At 35.5% G+C, this 18,279-nt stretch overlaps 1 protein-coding gene across 3 annotated transcripts in view; it reads left to right on the top strand.

The window, feature by feature from the left end:
- The window catches only part of CCDC7 (coiled-coil domain containing 7), a 408,075-nt gene that overhangs the window by 8,154 nt on the left and 381,642 nt on the right, over positions 1-18,279 (top strand). For all 3 annotated transcript variants that reach the window (XM_031652409.1, XM_031652407.1, XM_031652408.1), the window contains exons 4-8: positions 1,924-2,007; positions 8,310-8,330; positions 8,644-8,676; positions 16,756-16,922; positions 18,179-18,240. In XM_031652409.1, coding sequence (XP_031508269.1) covers positions 1,924-2,007; positions 8,310-8,330; positions 8,644-8,676; positions 16,756-16,922; positions 18,179-18,240 — 367 coding nt within the window. The remainder of the gene's footprint in view (positions 1-1,923; positions 2,008-8,309; positions 8,331-8,643; positions 8,677-16,755; positions 16,923-18,178; positions 18,241-18,279) is intronic.

The following is an 18,279-nucleotide window of genomic DNA, read 5'->3' as shown; positions in this document are numbered from 1 at the left end:
AATGTTTTATATTTTTATTGTGGTGGTCATTACCCAACTATTAAAAGGACTGTGTAATCACAATCCTTATCCTGCACGACCTTGTGGTTATTATGTTTTGAAGCCCTGCCAGGATTGAATCAAAGAACCAAAACTAAAATCTAAAATTGAAGTTCAAAAGAAATGGGAATGACTAGAGGTGGGAGGGAAGTGGGGTAAGGGTTGAAAAACTAGCTATTGGGTACTGTGCTCAGGACTTAGGTGATGGGATCATTGATACCCCAAACCTCAGCATCAAGCAATATATCCAGGTAACAAACCTTCTCATGTACCCACTAAATCTAAAATAAAAGTTGAAAAAAAAAACCACCAACAAATAAAATAAAATGAAATTAAGTTCACATTCCTGTGGTCTCCAATACTGACAAAATTGAAGAAATCAGCCCTTCGGATACCGCCTTTATTTTACTGAATTTCTTTCCTCCAATGATCTGGTATTTTATTTTACCTCAACCACTAATTGACAGAGTGATATCCTGTATTCCTTACCATAACTGTTTCAGAATTTGAATTTCAGTCATCCTAATCTCTGGCCACTACCTCCTGTCCTTCCCACTCAGTCTGTCCAAAATTCTGACTCCAAAAATTCTTTGATTTCACAGGGAACCATAATCCATTGGTCCTGCTGCCTTTTTAGTGTCCCCAATCCTCCTTGTGCCCTTACTTACCCAGCTTAAATAGCATGGTCCACTATTGTTATCACTCCCTTTCATGCGTACTTAACTCTCTTGCCCTGTTCTGCTTTGTTGGTCTTATTTGTTAAATTATAAACTCAGTCAAATCAATCTCTATCTTCTCTATATTTCTCTATCTTCTCTATATTTGTGGCACCTGAATGTGGGTGGAAGAAGTGGGCTAATGGTTTCCCTTTATATTTGTGATTAGTAACACTAATCTGTTCATTTTCCTCTCTGCTGGATTATTTTAGTTTTTTTCCCTGTCTCCTATATGATTAAAGGTCTTTATTGTGTCAAAAAGTATGTGAGCCTCTCAGTATATTTATTTATTTATTTGTTTGTTTTATTTTATTTATTTTTATTTTTTTGAGACAGAGTCTTGCTCTGTGACCTAGGCTGGAGTGCGGTGGTATGATCTTGGCTCACTGCAACTGCTGCCTCCTGGATTCAAGCGTTTTTCATGCCTCAGCCACCCACATAGCTGGGATTACTGGTGTGCGCCACCACGCCCAGCTAATTTTTTTGTATTTTTAGTAGAGACAGGATTTCGCCATGTTGGCCAGGCTGGTCTTGAACTCCTGACCTCAAGTGATCCACCTGCCTCAGCCTCCCAAAGGGCTAGGATTACAGCCACCGCACCTGGCTCAATATCTTTAAATGTGATGCTCAGGGAATACATTCTTCATGGAGAACCACTCTATGAAAATTCTAACTGTATATAAGCCTGTAATATTTGTTTATCATGAGTCAATTCTCTGATTTACAAATCACTGCTTTACTAGAAGAGATTTGATCATTATGATATTTAAGCTGTAACTAGTTTTTTCCTCAAAGTTTTACATTGCCCATTAGGTGAGAGCAGAAGACTGCAGTTCATGGCAAGTATACAGTTAGATGTCATAGGTAGTAGTTATAGGCTGGGATGCTGGATTTTCTGGAACTGTGTAGAGATGAATGAGGGGAGAGACATAGCTGGGTGTATGTCACTGATGGGCCACTTCCCAGAATGTACTTTCTTCCATGTTTTCTCTCTGGGAGAATTTGCAAGTATGACATTTGAAGCATGGCTTCTTGCCGTAAATGTTTGAAGGGACGTAAATTAAGCAAAGTTAAAATTTTTCAAAAAGTAAATATGCTGGAAAAAGACAGACATGCATATGGACTCTTAAATAAAAGTAACTTTATGTTTTATTATTCTTTTCAAAAGGTTGGAGATGATATGAATTCATTCTTGACATGTTGTTCACAATTTGCAACTCAGCTAGAAGCAGCACTTAAAGAAGAACAAAATGTATGTATTCTGTATATACGGCCAAGTATAAAATATCAGACTTGTACTGGTTGTTGAAAATTGAATCTGCTATACAGTCAGCCAACATTAACCTAGATTCAGTGTCTTAAGAAATTATAAATGGCATTGGAAAGCATTATTTATTTATTTTTTATTCTTTTTTAAAATCATCATCAAGGGTTTTTACTATGCCCAAATGCAAAGATTATGCCACTGAACCACCACAAATAAGACATGAACTTTAAATTAATTCTTCAATAGTTGTGTGAATCTTAATGAATCTGCCATATTCCCTCACTAAGAGCATGTAAGTAGTTACAAGGTAGTTAAGTAATATTAAGGTTGTGGCAATCAGCCTCAAAGAGAGAATGATTGACCATTACAGAGAGTGACCACATAATCATGGTTTAGTACCATAACCCTTATCAGTTAGCTGTGAGTAAAAGGTAAGACTGCAGTGGAATTGTTGAAATTGTCTTTTTTTCTTATAATAGAATACACTTAATTTATTGCTTTTCTTGGTAATAGTATTTAAATTGGCATGTAATAATTATACATATTTGTGGGGTACATAGTGATATTTTGATACATACAATGTGTAGTGGTCAGATTAGAGTAATTAGCATATTCATTACCTCAAACACTTATCATTTCTTTGTGATGGGAACATTCAAAATACTCTCTTCTAGCTATTTGAATACATATATATATATATATAAAATAAACTGTTGTTAGCTGTGGTTACCCTATAGGGCTGTAGAACACTGTAACTTATTCCTCCTATCTAACTGTAATTTTTTATCCTTTAACCAACCTCTCCCTATCCTCCCTCATCCCTACCGTTTCCAACCTCTAGTAATCATGATTCTACCCTCTGCTTCTGTGAGATCCGCTTGTTTTAGTATTTGCATATTGGTGAGAACATGAAATATTTATCTTTCTGTTCCTGACTTATTTCTCTTAATATAATATCGTATAGGCCCATCCATGTTGCTGTGAATGACAGGATTTATTTAATTCTTTTTTGGAATTAAGAATGAAATCTTTTTTGGAACTAAAAGCGGCTGAATAGTAGTCCATTCTCCCTATATGCCACATTTTCTTTATTAATTTGTCTATTGATGGACATTTAGGTTGATTCTATATCTTGGCTATTGCAGTTTAGTGCTGCAATAAACATGGAAGTACAGATGTCTCTTCAGTGTACTGATTTCCTTTCCTGTGGATATACACTCAGTAGTGAAATTGCTGGATCATATGGTAGCTCTATTTGTAGTTTTTTGAGGAAACTCCATGCTATTTTTCATTATCGTTCTACTAGTTTACATTTCCACCAAAAGTGTATATGTTCCTTTTTCTCTGCATCCTTGTCAGTATTTATTTTTTGTCTTTTTGATAATAGCCATTCTAACTGAGGTGAGATGGTATCTCATCGTGTGGTTTTGATTTACATTTCCCTGATGATTAGTGATGATGAGCATTTTTTCCCTATACTTTTTAGCCATTTGTTTATCTTTCTTTTGAGAAATATTCAAGCCATTTACCTATTTTAAAATCAGATTTTTTTTGCCATTGAGTTGTCTGAGTTCCTTGTATATTTTGAATATTTATCACTCGTTAGATGAATTTGTTTTACAAATATCTTTTCTCATTCTGAAGATTGTGTTTTCACTCTGTTTGTTTCCTTTGCTGTGCAGAAGGGTTTTAGTTTGATATAATACCACTTGTCTGTTTTTGCTTGTGTTGCCTATGCTTTTGAGGTCTTACCCATGAAGTATTTTCTCAGACCAATGTCCTGAAGCATTTCCTCTGTTTCCTTCCAGTAGTTTCATAGTTTTGGGTTTTATATTTAAGTCTTTAAGCTGTTTTTGAGCTGATTTTTGCATATGGTGAGATATTGGGGTCTAGCTTCATTCTTCTGCCTATGGATATTCAGTTTTCCCAGCACCATTTATTGAAAAGACTGTCCTTTTCCCAATGTTCTTGGTGTTTTTGTTGAAAATTTGTTTGCTATAAATAAGTGGATTCATTTTTTGGGTTCTCTATTGGGTTCCATTGGTCTATGTGTCTGTTTTTGTACCAGCACCATGCTGTTGTGGCTACTATAGCTTTGAAGAGTATGTTGTGTGTGTGTTTGCACGTGTGTGTGTGTGCTTTTTTTTTTTTTTTCAAAGAGACAAAGTCTCACTTTTTTGGCCAGGCTGGAGTGCAGTGGCACAATCATAGCTCACTGCAGCCTCGAACTTCTGGACTTGAGGGATCCTCTTGCCTCAGCTTCCCAAGCTGCTGGGATTATAGGCATGAACCACCATGCCTGGCTAACTTTGTAGTACATTTTGAAGTCAGATAGTGTGTTGCTCCCAGCTTTCTTCTTTTTGCTCAGGATTGCTTTGGCTACTTATGGTCTTTTGTGGTTCTACATGAATTTCTAGGATTTGTTTTCTATTTCTGTAAAGAATGTCATGGTATTAATAATTAATATTGTTAAAATGACCATACTACTGAAAGCTATCTGCAGATTCAGTGAAATCCCTGTCAAAATGCTACTGGGCATAAGCCCAGTATCAATATTAATTCTTCTAATCCATGAACATAGGATGTCTTTTGTTTTTTTGTGTGTGTCTTCTTTAATTTCTTTCATGAGTATTTTATAATTTTCATTGTAGAGACCTTTTACCTCCTTGGTTAAATTTATTTCTAGGTATCTTATATGTTATTTTGTAGCTATTATAAATGGGATTGGTCTCTTGATTTCTTTTTTCAGTTAGTATATAAACATACTACTGATTTTTATATGTTGATTTTGTATTTTGCAGCTTTACTGAATTTATTCATTAATTCTGAGAAGTTTCCGGTGGAGTCTTCTATATATATAATATGTATATGCTCATGTTGTCTGCAAACAGGGACACTTTTAAGGCCCTCCACTTAGTTGCTTTTCTTCCCTAGGAGAGTTCTGAGTTAGGTGAAACTAACTCAGTTTAGTGGGAACCTCTAGAGAGCTCAAAAGTGGGAACCTCTAGAGAGCTCAAAACACTCACACAGTTTCTTGGGAATATGTCTGCTATGCTGTCTCCAGAACCACTCAAAATGAGGGTTGCTGTTTTTAAGACTTCTACTGTGCTGGAGGAGATGGTGGGGTAAGACCGAGTTAAAATACCACACAATTCTGCTGTGGTGTTCAAGCCACATTTTATTGATGTGGCTTAACTTAGTTGCTTTAAATATTTAACTGTTTTTCAGAGTTCTAACAAAATTGGAGCATAGGCCCTTGGACTTCCCTACTGTACTTTTTTTTTTTTTTTGCTGTTATCACTCTTCAAATACCCTAATAGTTTTTTCTTGATGCAAATTTACAATTGACTTTGAATTTTATATATATAGCATTTCAGTAGACCAAGAATAACCAAGTGAGACCTGAAGAAAATGAACACGGCGAAAGGACCTACCCTAACAGATATCAAGATTCATTATGCAGTTGTATCAATTATGATTATGTGCTTTTGGTGCAAGCCTGGATGAACTGATGAAATTGAACAAAGTCTCAGCTATTGACCCTTCTGTATATGGAAATTTTTGTTGATGACAGGGCCAGCAGTATAATAAATGGCTTTGGAACGACTAGTTATTTATAGGGGAAAAACTAATTTGATATATGATCAAATATGATACTGATATAAGTATATGACCTGGAGCAAGAAACAATCACAAAACAAATACAAATCATAAAAGGCAATATTGATAAATTCACCTATATTAAATTTATAACCTCTATTATATAAAGAATTCATAAAGAGAGGGGCAAGAGAAATTTCAAATTGGGTCAAAATTTGGATCATGTATACCTGACGTATATGTGTATTTAATCACATAAAGGATTATCTAGATTATATAATGTCTGCTTATCGGTAAGTAAAAGATTAAACAAATCATTACGAAATAAAAAGGCATTTCACAGTGGATCAGTTTTTATTTTTCACTCATTTTTATCAATAATGATCTAGATTTAGCAGTATCAGTAATTAATGCTGTGGGTTTCCTCAGTAATTGAGAAAGGCACTGTTCTCCTTTAACTAGGAGTGGTTTAAATTATTGTAGAACTGTGGCTACAATGAGTGGTTGAATTGCTATATGCTAATGTTTCCCATCAGGTTCCAGTGCAGGCAGGGAAGTTTTGAGAACCTTGGAATCTCTCTTGACAATGGAAAAAATTAGTTATTTCTAGGTATAATGTACTTTAGTGGACATTATTTTCTAAACACTTACGTAGCTGAAAATATTTTTCTTCTGACACAGACATTAATTTGCTTTGGTATATTTCCTGAAGGGTATCAGCCATTTTTGCTTAGATTTATGCTTTCTTATTATTTAGCTTAGTGATTCTTAGACTTTAGCATGCAAAGCAATACCTGCAGGTCTAGTTAAAACACAAATTGCTAGTCCCACTTCTAGATTTTCTGATTTACTAGGGTAGGGTGGGACCTGAGAATTTTCAATACTAATAAGTATGCTTGTAGGTGGTGCTGATGCTGTTGCTATGGCACTTTACTTTTTGAACCACAGATCTAGTGTTAGTGTTGTGGAAGATAAATTTAATTTATCTAGTTTAATTTTTGTTCAATTTTATGTTACTCCCTGAATGCACATAGTAATATTTTACTTTAATAATGTAATTGAAAACTTTTACCCAATTTGATAGGGTGGGATTTTTGTTTTTGCAGCAAATGTAATCACTTTAACATTAGATATTTAAGTGGTAAATATTGATATTTTGAGCTGTTTATGGATGCTCCTCAACTTGTGAGGGAGTTACATACTGATAAACCCATCGTGAATTGAATTTTTCGTATGGTGAAAGTGCATTTAATACACCTGACCTACCAAACATCATAACTTAGCCTACCCTACCTTAAATGTGCTGAGAACATTGGACATTAGCCTGCAGTTGGGCAAAATCATCTAACACAAAACCTGTTTTATAAGGAAGTGTTAAATAGCTCATGAAATTTATTGAATACTGTACTATAAGTGAAAAACAGAATGGTTGAATGTGTTTGTGGATTTCAGTTTCTATTGGGTTTTGTATATTTATTCAGTTTCTCTTATAATTTCTCAAGCGAGTACTTTGTATTTTTCATTAAAAATATTAAATAGTATTATAATATTTTATATCTTGATTTTCTGGACCATTTAGCAGGAACAGAGTTGTATTGGGAAGATAGTGTTGGGAAGGTGATGCTTTTTGTTATTGTGCTTGCTGCTGTATGAAAAGAAATATAATGCTCTTCTGAGAGGAATTTAAATTTTATTCCTTACCTATATACATATATAAAATAAATAAAAAATATAAATATATACATACACACACACACACACACACACACACATATATATATATTTTTTCTTTTGAGACAGAGTTTTGCTCTTGTTGCCCAGGCTGGAGTGCAATGGCATGATCTTGGCTCACTGCAACCTCCACCTACCGGGTTCAAGTGATTCTCCTGCTTCAGCCTCCCTAGTAGCTGGGATTATAGGCATGCACCACCACACCTGGCTAATTTTTGTATTTTTAGTAGAGACGGGGTTTCTCCATGTTGGTCAGGCTGGTCTCGAACTTCCAACTTCAGGTGATCCACCTGCCTTGGTCTCCCAAAGTGCTGGGATTACAGGCATGAGCCACCACACCCAGCCTCCTTACCTATATTAAGAAAATATACGAAATACATTTGGGAATTGTTTGGGGGCTTCCTGATATAGATGTATTAGGGCCAGGCATGATGGCTCATGCTCAGTGCTTTGGGAGGCTGAGATAGGAGGATCGTTTGTGGCCAGGAGTTTGAGACCAACCTGGGCAACATGACCAAACTCTGTCCCTATTAAAAACAAAATTAAAAATTAGCCAGGTATGGGGGCATGCCCATGTAGTCCTAGCTACTCAGGAGGCTGAGGCAAGTGGATCACTTGAGCCTAGGAGTTCAACGTTATAGTGAGCTATGAGTGTGCTGCTGCACTCAAGCCTGGGTGACAGTGAGATTCTGTCTCTCTTTCCCTCTTTCTCCCTTTCTATATAAAAAAAGAAAAATTATTTTAAAATTCTAGAATGAAGTTGTCTATGCAAGGTGAACTAAAAGCACTGTCTGTAAATAAAAAATTATAATTTTCAACTACAGATTTATAAAGTTATAATTTAATACTTAGTACATTTTTGTGATTGAAAATTGCAAAAGACTGAACTAAATATTATATCATACATGGTTAAGTGTTCTATTTTTAAACGTGTTAATTAAAACTTTATTTTTCAGATTTTGGAATCTCTTTTTAAGGTATGTTCAATGTATCACTTCTTAAGCCTACTAAAACTTAACACAGAAATACATGCCAATGAAGAAGAGGTTTCTAAATTTTAAGGGAGCAGAAGGAATTCCATACTTGCTGCTCTATATGTTTAAGAATTTTATGTTCATTTGTATAGTGCATTAGCCCCATTCTGAATCCCAAGTGATATTTCGGTCAGGCCTGATATTTGATGGATGAAGAGTCACAGACACAGACACACATTTATATAGATATTTATTTCATTGCTGCAATTTAAATAGTCACTATTTCTTTTTTTGTCCCTCTTTTGTTTTCTTAAAGTGGTTTCAGTGGCAAGTCAATCAGATGGAAGAAGTAAGTCTAATGTTTTAAAATTGTTAATATTTTTTAACTCATTTGAAAACCAATTTGGATTATGTATAAGTTAAGCATGTATAAGTCATTTTTGAATAACTGTTGGTTATAAAGTAATCTTTTGATTTAGGTAGACAAGGAATAAGTGGATGGGATAAAATATTTCTCAGTGACTTACACCCTATGTCCCTGCATATATCTGGTGTACTACAAGTTTGACTGACACATGTTTTTTCCTAAAATTGAATAATGGAAACTAAGTTATTATTTTTTTCCAATTTACATAAAAGGGTGATGAGAGAATCTTTCACTTTAAAACTTTCTACCATATTTAAAAAAATCATGCTAAGTGATGATGTATGTATAGACATAAAATTATGTATCGATTTTCTATAGATGAAATATGTTATTTTAATGATGTTCTTTTACACTTTTGATTCAGGTACTTTACCATTAGTTTGAGAACTACTGGTCTCAAACTAGGGGCTTAGGGGCTTTTAATTCTACTTTGGAAAATACTTTATATATGCTGTTAGTATATTGGAATGATTTCCAGGGTAGCTTTACTGATTTACAGAATTATTTTAGTTCTCATTTGGTCACACTTATGGTTCAGTCCAATTAAACACTCTTGAAGCCCAGGCTTTTCAAAGAAAAGAGGCCAGTTTCTTTGGGGGTGTAAAGTTAAAGGATAAATATAGATAGAACCTTAAATGCATGAACTGGGACTATATCCTAGCATGTTCTCATTGTTTTATCTCTGGTCCCAGAATAGAAGACTTTCATGGTCTACATACTCTTTGCTTTAGGATACATTTGATTGACATTGGAAAAGTGTTAGTCATTCTTTGATTATGGCATAGTGGTCATTATCCTTCCAGAGAGGTAGGGTTAGAGTGAAGTCTACTATTCCTCTACCCTCTTTTAAAAGGTGTTCTTCTTTGCAACTTTGGAAACTCATCTTGTCATCTTCTTTTCATCCATCAACCTCTTTTTATTATTTTATTAATGGGTTTACTTTTACTATTCTTTTACACTCAGTCCTGTCAATGTACATGACCTATCCAAAACGCTGGCCTCTTACTTTCTTGACTTCCTCATCTCCAAAGATCTCTTGGCCTCCACTTCCAGTCACACTGTGCACCTTGTCATTAACAAAATTACTTTATTTTAAAAATCACTAATTTAGGCAACTTATTCTTGAACTATAAATTTCTGTTTTTCCAATTATTACTTTAATTGGAAGTAAAAGTAGCTGCTGTTTAGCAGCTCTGGCTGCCAAACACTTGGAATACTCTAAATGTAAGTCATTGGTTGGAACTCCTTCAATTCCTGCTACCTAACAAAATATTAACATCTGTACTCATTTTCTCTTTCATTTTTCCTGTTAAGACAGATATATTGTTCTTTCTTATATATATGACTAATTATTTCGCTTCTATTTTGGATTTCATATCCTCTTGTCTTCTCAAGATTCTGTGTTTGTTTGTTTGTGTTTTTGAGACAGGGTCTCATTCTGGTTGCCCTGGCTGGACTGCAGTGATTTGATCTCGGCTCACTGAAGGCTTGACCTCCTGGGCTCAGGTGATTCTCCAACCTCAGCCTCTCAAGTAGCTGGGACCACAGGTGTGAGCCACCATGCCTGGCTAATTGGTATTTTTTTTAAAATAGAGATGGGGTTTCGCCATGTTGCCCAGGCTGGTCTTGAACTCCTGGACTCATGCAATTCCCTCGCCTCTGCCTCCCAAAGTGCTGGGATTACAGGTGCGAGCCACTGTGCCCTGCCATGCCTTCTCAAGAACTTTGATTAATTAATTATTCTCTCTTGTATATTCAGTTTCTCTCATTCAATTTTATCCTTCCTTTCAATTTTTAAATATGCTCTTTTATCTCTCATTTGATCCAGATTCCTCTCTAAAGGCCTATTTCCATGTCCTCTATTAGCCTGTTTTAAAAAAATTATTTTGTATGCAAATTTACTCATATTAGGGAAACAGTCATTAGATTATTACCAGGGTGTAAAGGCAAAGCAGATTTATAAGCGAGTGGAGAGAAAAACAGAGTAGACAGTCTTTGAACAATGAAACTAGTTGGGTCTTTTTTTTTTTTTTTTTTTTTTTTTTTTAAGTATTCAATGAGTAAACTGGCACCTAGTGAAGAGATTAATCTGGGCACTCTTTCCTTGTAAGAGACAACTAAGGGTATTAAGTAAAACAATTAGAGTTGTTTATGGATTTCCTGTAATAACCCTTAAGAGTTTAGCCATGGAGCATGTGTCACACATTCAGAGCCACATTTATTTGTATATTAATTTACTATACACTATGCTCTTATTTCCCAAGCATTTCTCAATCTATCCAGACTGAATTCTGTCTCTCTGACAAGTAAAACATTCTCTCCATATGGTTCCCAGTAAATTGTATGTTGTTAAATTAAACAGACATTTTTTTTTTTGCCTCAGCTATAATTAATATTATTGATTGTGCCCTCATTTTTGAAACACTATTCCTTTGGCTTCTGTGAATTACATTTTCCTGGCTATTGTTTTACCTCTTTGGCTATCTTCTTTTTAAAGTCCCCTCCTTAACCCAACCAGTAAATGTTGGAGTACCTCAAAGTTTTATCCTATGCCTTTTTTCTTTTTGCTCCAAACTTTCTCCCTAGGCAGTCTCATCCAGTTTTTCCATTCAAGTATTACCTTTATGCATGTAATTTAGAAACATATACCTTTTGCTCAAAATGTTTCCCTGAACTCCAGGGTTTGTATATAATTGCTTACTTGACTATTCCACCTCAGATGCAGTGGGTCAGAAATATGATTTTTTTCCTCCTAAACTCTTCTAATGTTCCCTATCTTAGTGAATGAGTACTGTTTATCAGATTGGGTAAATGTGAAATGTGGAAACCATTCCTGACAACTCACTTCCATCTATTCCTGATATTTAATCTATCCACAAGTCCTCTGGGTTTTACTTTCTAAATAACTGTCAGATGTGTCCACTTTTCTCTGTGTCTACACCTTATTGTTAGTTACTATCATATCCATTATGCCTGAAATCCCAACCGGTGCATTCATAATCATCAGGAGGAACCCCCACTACACAGTATACTTCTGATCTGGAATTTCAAGTTTTTCAATGTTTAAACCCATCATTGCTTATCTTAAATATTTTATTAATTTGGTATACCAGATACATTATCTAAAGGTTTGTATTATCTGCTGTTTTTCAAGGAGTGTTTCTCTCTTTTTTTTTTTTTTTTGTAAATTTTAAGTTCAGGGGTACATGTACAGGTTTGTTATTTACGTAAACTCATGTCACAGGTATTTGTTGTACAGATTATTTCATCACCCACATATTAAGCCCAATACCCAATAGTTATCTTTTCTGCTCCTCTCCTTCCACCCTCATGTAGACCCCAGTGTCTATTGTTCCCTTCTTTGTGTTCATGAGTTCTCATCATTTAGCTCCCACTTGCAAGTGAGAATATGCAGTATTTGGTTTTATGTTCCTGTGCTAGTTTGATAAGGATAATGGCCTCCAGTTCCATCCATGTTCCTGCAAAATACATGATCTCATGCGTTTATATGGCTGCATAGTATTCCATGGTATATATATACCACATTTTCTTCATCCAGTCAACCACTGATGGACATTTAGGTCGATTCCATGTCTTTGCTACTGTGAATAGTGATGCAGTGAACATACACATGCATGTGTCTTTATGACAGGATGATTTATTTTCCCTTCGGTGTATACCTAGTAATGGCATTGCTGGGTCAAATGGTAGTTCTGTTTTTAGATATTTGAGGAATCACCATACTGGTTTCCATAACAGGGAACTAATTTATACTCCCACCAACAGTGTATAAGCAATTTTTTCTCCACAACCTTGCCAGCACCTTTTATTATTTTTTTTTACTTTTTAATAATAGTAATTCTGACTGGTATGAGATGGTATCTCATTGTGGTTTGATTTGCATTTCTCTAATGATCAGTGATGTTGAGCTTTTTTTCATATGATTGTTGGCCCCATGTATGTCTTCTTTTGAAAAGTATCTATTCATGTCCTGTGTCCACCTTTTTTTTTTTTTTTTTTTCTTTTTTTTGAGACAGAGTCTTGCTCTGTCGCCAGGCTGGAGTGCAGTGGCACGATCTCAGCTCACTGCTACCTCTCCCTCCTTGGTTCAAGCAGTTCTCCTGCCTCAGCTTCCCGGGTTCAAGCAGTTCTCCTGCCTCAGCCTCCCAAGTAGCTGGGACTACAGGTGTATGCCACCATGCCCGGCTAATTTTTTTTTTTTTGTATTTTAGTAGAGACAGGGTTTCGCCATGTTGCCCAGGCTGGTCTCAAACTCCTGAGCTCAGGAATCTGCCTGCCTCAGCCTCCCAAAGTGCTAGGATTACAGGCGTGAGCCACTGCGCCTGGGCTTGTCCACTTTTTAATGGTGTTGTTCGTTTGCGTCTTATAAATTTGCTTAAGTTTCTTATAGATGTTGGATATTAGGCCTTTGTCAGATGAATAGTTTGCAAATGTTTTCTCCCGATTTCTAGGTTGCCTGTTTACTCTGTTGATAGTTTCTTTTGCTGCACAGAAGCTCTTAAGTTTAATTAGATCCTATTTGTTAATTTTTGCTTTTGTTGCAATTGCTTTTGGCGTCTTCATGGAGTCTTTGCCCATTCCTGTGTCCAGAATCGTATTGCCTAGGTTGTCTTCCAGAATTTTTATAGTTTTGGGTTTTACATTTAAGTCTTTTATTCATCTTGAGTTAATTTTTGTATATGGTGTAAGCAGTGAGTCCAGTTTAAATCTTCTGCACATGGTTAACGAGTTATCCCAACCTCATTTATTGAATAGGGAATCCTTTTTTCATTGTTTGCTTTTGTCAGGTTTGTCAAAGATCAGATAATTGTAGGTGTGCAGCCTTATTTCTGGCTTCTCTATTCTGTTCCATTGCTCTATGTGTCTGTTTTTGTGCCAGTAGCATGCTGTTTTGGTTACTGTAACCCTATAGTATAGTTTGAAGTTGGGTAGTGTGATGCCTCCAGATTTGTTCCTTTTGCTTTGGATTGCCTTGGCTCTTTGGGCTGTTTTTGGTTCCATAGGAACTTTAAAATAGATTTTTTCTAGTTCTGTGAAGAATTTCATTGTTAGTTTGATAGGAATATCATTGGATCTATAAATTTACTTTGGGCAGTATGGCCATTTTAATAATTTGATTCTTTCTATCCATGCACATGGACTGTTTTTCCATTTGTTGGTATCATTTCTGATTTCTTTGAGCAGTGTTTTGTAGTTCTCCTTGTAGAGATTGTTCACCTCCCTGGTTAGCTGTGTTCCTAGGTATTCTTTTTGTGGCAATTGTGAACGGGATTGGCTCTTGATTTGGCTCTTGGCTTGACTGTTGTTGATGTATAGGAATGCTAGTGATTTTTGTACATTGACTTTGTATCTTGAGACTTTGCTGAGGCTGTTTATCAGCTGAGGGAGGTTTTGGGCCAAGACTTTGGGGTTTTCTAGATATAGGATTATGTTGTCTCTAAGCAGGGATAGTTTGACTTCCACTCTTGGATGCACTTTATTTCTTTCTCTTGTCTGATTGCTCTGACCAGGACTTCCAATACTGTGTTGAATAGGAGTGGTGGGAGAGGGCTCCTCAAGGAATCTTTCTTAAAGTGTAGTTGATAGAACATGTTTAAATGTCACCCAAGATACCTGTTATAAGTGCACGTTACTGGATTAGATTTCTTTTGTGTGTCTGTGAGTTAGGAATCTACTGCTTCAAGAGGTAGGAAACAAGGGATTCTCATGCACATTAACATTTGAGAATCTTGTGATAATCTTTTTACTGCTGACAAAATTTATTGTCAGTACATGCTGGCGAGGTTAATGTCAGTGATCATGTTGCATTACATGTTGCATTAACAGAGATGCATGTGGAAACCATTAGAGTATATGGTGAGCTGCACCAGAGAAATGTAGGCTGAGCCTGCAGTAGCCTGTACTTTTCAGAGTTGTCCTGCTGGAATCTGTGCCCCAAGGTCTTTCTGAAGAAACCATTTAGCTGATAACCTACTGTCTATATTCCATACTCTTTTAGTTCTGTGACTTCATCTTTTTTCCCAGAAAGGACTTCTGTTAAAATTTAATGTCTATTGGGAAATGTAATGTATCAAGAGTCTAATCAAGGGACAAAAACCACACAGTAATTTGGTTAGGGAAAGTTCGATATAAAGAATTATTGTAACAGAGGAATATCTACTGAAGGATATTGATAGACATTCTACTAAAGGAGTAAAGATAATTCTAATGAATACAGAGGTAGAAGATAGAGGGAACAACTTCAACTCCTAGGGTGGAATCAGAATATGAATATCCCCAATCATTCCCTCCCAGCAATGCAGGGCTAAGGTGCAGAACTTCTGAAGAGGGAGCAGCTTTCATCACTACATGGCAGAGAAGTTTGCTGGGCTGCGAGGCTGGTGGAGCTTGAACTCACTGGGAAGCTGTCCATGAGGGTGGTACACTTAGGAATCTGCCCTCTGTGATGCTAGGAAAGCCACCTTCCAGAGAGGTGCTGTACTTCCTGCTGGGAAGCTGTTCACAAGGGTGATATGTTGGAAAACTTCCCTAAGGGAGGCTCTGCACTGGTGAATTTTGCTACAAAGTTCTGGGGGAAGCTGCCCATATGAATCTGCCATGCCAGGGACCTTACCAGGAAGTCATCCATGAGCTGATGCTGTTGAAATTTTCTGGGGGTGAGTACTATAAAATATACTACACACTGCCTGAGGAAGAAGCAGAGAGAGACACAGAACTAGGAAGAGAAGCTTCTTCCTCTTCCAATGCCTCTTCAGGATGCTCTGCTGAAAAAGGTTAACATCAGACCACCAGTCAAGGAAGAAATATTCCACTATCTCAGACAACACAATGAAGAATAGATTGTTGAGGTGAGACACAGTAAACTGATGACATTATTTTTGACTCAATTTATGATTTGTGGCTTCTTATTTGGGATCTTTCCTTTGTCTATAAAGTTTCCATAGGTCTCCTGCTTCCCTTCCATCTATTCTGTGTTCCTTGTCATATCTTCCCTACACCCAAGCTCAGACTTCTAGTGTGTTGCCCAGCATTTACTTCCTGCTGTTACATCCTACTCTCATTCCACTCATTCCAAAAATGAAGTCTCTGTTCTAAATCCCCAATGCTGGAATTTATCTTTGCCAAGTCCTTGACTTCATTTTTTCTCCAACTTTTCCTCCTAGCATAAGGATTGGAGATCTCTACATGGGTGGATCTCTGAATTTAGGGCAAGCAATTATTTTAGCATTACTCTTGTAAATATTCTGTGTCATTTTCCTATCAAAACTTTCTGACCCCAATTGCTGTTCTGCTTGTTTATGTCTCCACACGTTGGCTGTTTGTAGGTTTCTTTTGCTGTGGTTTCTGGACACTCATTCTTGCTGAATTTTCTTTAAGTAAACTTATTACCTAGAATAGTAATTATGGTCATCTTATTCTGTGAATTTTGCTGTTTCTTCTCACTGCCTGTTATTTTTTAGCTTGGTCTATTCTAAAGGTCTCAAGACACCCAACTATGTCTCAGTCTTCCCCACGCAGACTGGAAAAATGCTAGTTCCATAGACTTTTATATTTTAACTTCTGGGAGTTAGTAATAGACAGTATTAGCCTTTGAGAAAAAATTATTATCTTTAGGTAATTTACCACAGTAAGGGTATTCTTAAAAAGAATTTATGAGAAACAATTTAGAATTACTCTTGTAAATATTTTGAGTTGCATTTATTGTTATTGGACTTGCTTAAAATTCCTATATATGAACATTAAACAGATTATTAGATTTCAGGTTTTACATGTAAAAACCATCACTGAGCTGTAATTCTGTTCATAGATAATTGCTCATATAAATATATTTGTAAAATATTATATCATTACTTGGCTATAGCTATAGATAAGAATAATATAAAAATTACTTTGATTTAATAAAGGAAATAATGAAATTTATTTGAGGTATGGGAACAAAATGGGTATTTACTAAGTAACTGGTTAATTTTATTATTTTAGATAAGTAAAGATCAAACTCTTTTACAAGCAGAGCCTCCAGAACCTGACAGAACACTCACTTTAAGTATTGCACAAATAGTACGCCTTTTACAAAGATTTGAAGAACTGAAGAATCGCCTTAAACAGAGGTCTAAATCCTCCTGGAAAGTCATGTTGTCTAAAACCATGTAAGTGAAATATCAGAACTAATTGAATCAAAAACAATAAGAAATGGTATATATTTAGCACTGAATGTAAGATAATGAGTCAGATATGATGGCTGTACACAGGGCTTCTTAGTCAAATCAGGTCTAGTCAACTTGTTTCTATTTGCAATTTTTAATAATCTGAGATGTGCAATACAGGAGACATTAGCTGCATATGGCTATGCAAATTCAATGTAGAAAATCAGTTTCTTAGTCACACTAGCCACATTTCAGGTGCTTAGTACCCACATGTGGCTGTTATTAGAAAGTTATATTGGACATTGCTAGCTTTGAAATATCCGGCTCATAAATTCTTTTCTCAGTTTGATTAGGTAACTCCTAGTAATAAATAGGAAACTAAGATCTAATGAAATACTTCATTGTTGATGAACAAGTTCATTAAAAATTATATCAACAGCTTATCCAAGTAAAAGTTTTACATTTATAAGCAACCATGCTTTTGCATTAAACAGACAAAACATTATTTTTTAGTGTTAAAATAGAATATACGTACCCATAGTTGGGAGGGACCACTAGTTATGCAGTTACGTTAGTGATATCTCTGTCAATAACTGAAAATAATGAAGAGAGTGGTACTTGAGTTGGCTCCTGGGGGTTGCATAACTAGATCCTTGGCTCAGAGGTTAAGGTTTAGACCATATTCATACTTGACATTTAAGTGTGTGCTGCGTACTAGGGATTTTTGTAGTAACTTTACATGTATAATCTTTGATTTTCATAACCACTTTATGAGAAAGGTACTATTATACCCCAATTTTAATGAGAATAAACTGAAGCCAATAGAGGTTAAGTAATGTACCTGGCTGAGTTCATATAATAAGTAAGTGGATGAAACAGGTTTTGACCCAAAGGTCAGCTAGTCTCACTCCAGAACTTATGTCCTTCATCATTATACGACTGATAATAATATTTGACAAAAAGATACCTCATGTTTCTAACAATTTATTTTTGCTATTTTTGTTGTTAATGTTTTTGGTATACTTAATTATATTCATGGCCTACATGGAATTCATATAATTACATAGTTTAGTTTGACTTTTCAACTTATAACTTGTAAGTTTACCTTAGTGTCTGTGAATAAAGATTAAAGATATGTTTAATTTTTATTTTACAAACTTCATATGTCTAGACTACACATTTTAGTTCTTATTTTAGTGTAATTTAAACTCTTACTCTTTGATATATTAAAAAATGTTTCATTTATTGAACGTGAACAGGGATGAAGAAAATCGACCAGAAGCAGTGAAAAGTTGTGAAGCTGTAGCACAGAAAATTGAAGGTGATAATATTTTATACATGTTTGTCCTTAAAATTTTTA

The sequence above is a fragment of the Papio anubis genome, chromosome 11 (genome assembly GCF_008728515.1).
Source record: "Papio anubis isolate 15944 chromosome 11, Panubis1.0, whole genome shotgun sequence".
In the NCBI taxonomy this organism is placed as follows: Eukaryota; Metazoa; Chordata; class Mammalia; order Primates; family Cercopithecidae; genus Papio; species Papio anubis.
Note: the sequence above shows the minus strand (reverse complement) of the source record. Positions and strands in the feature narration are given on the sequence as shown.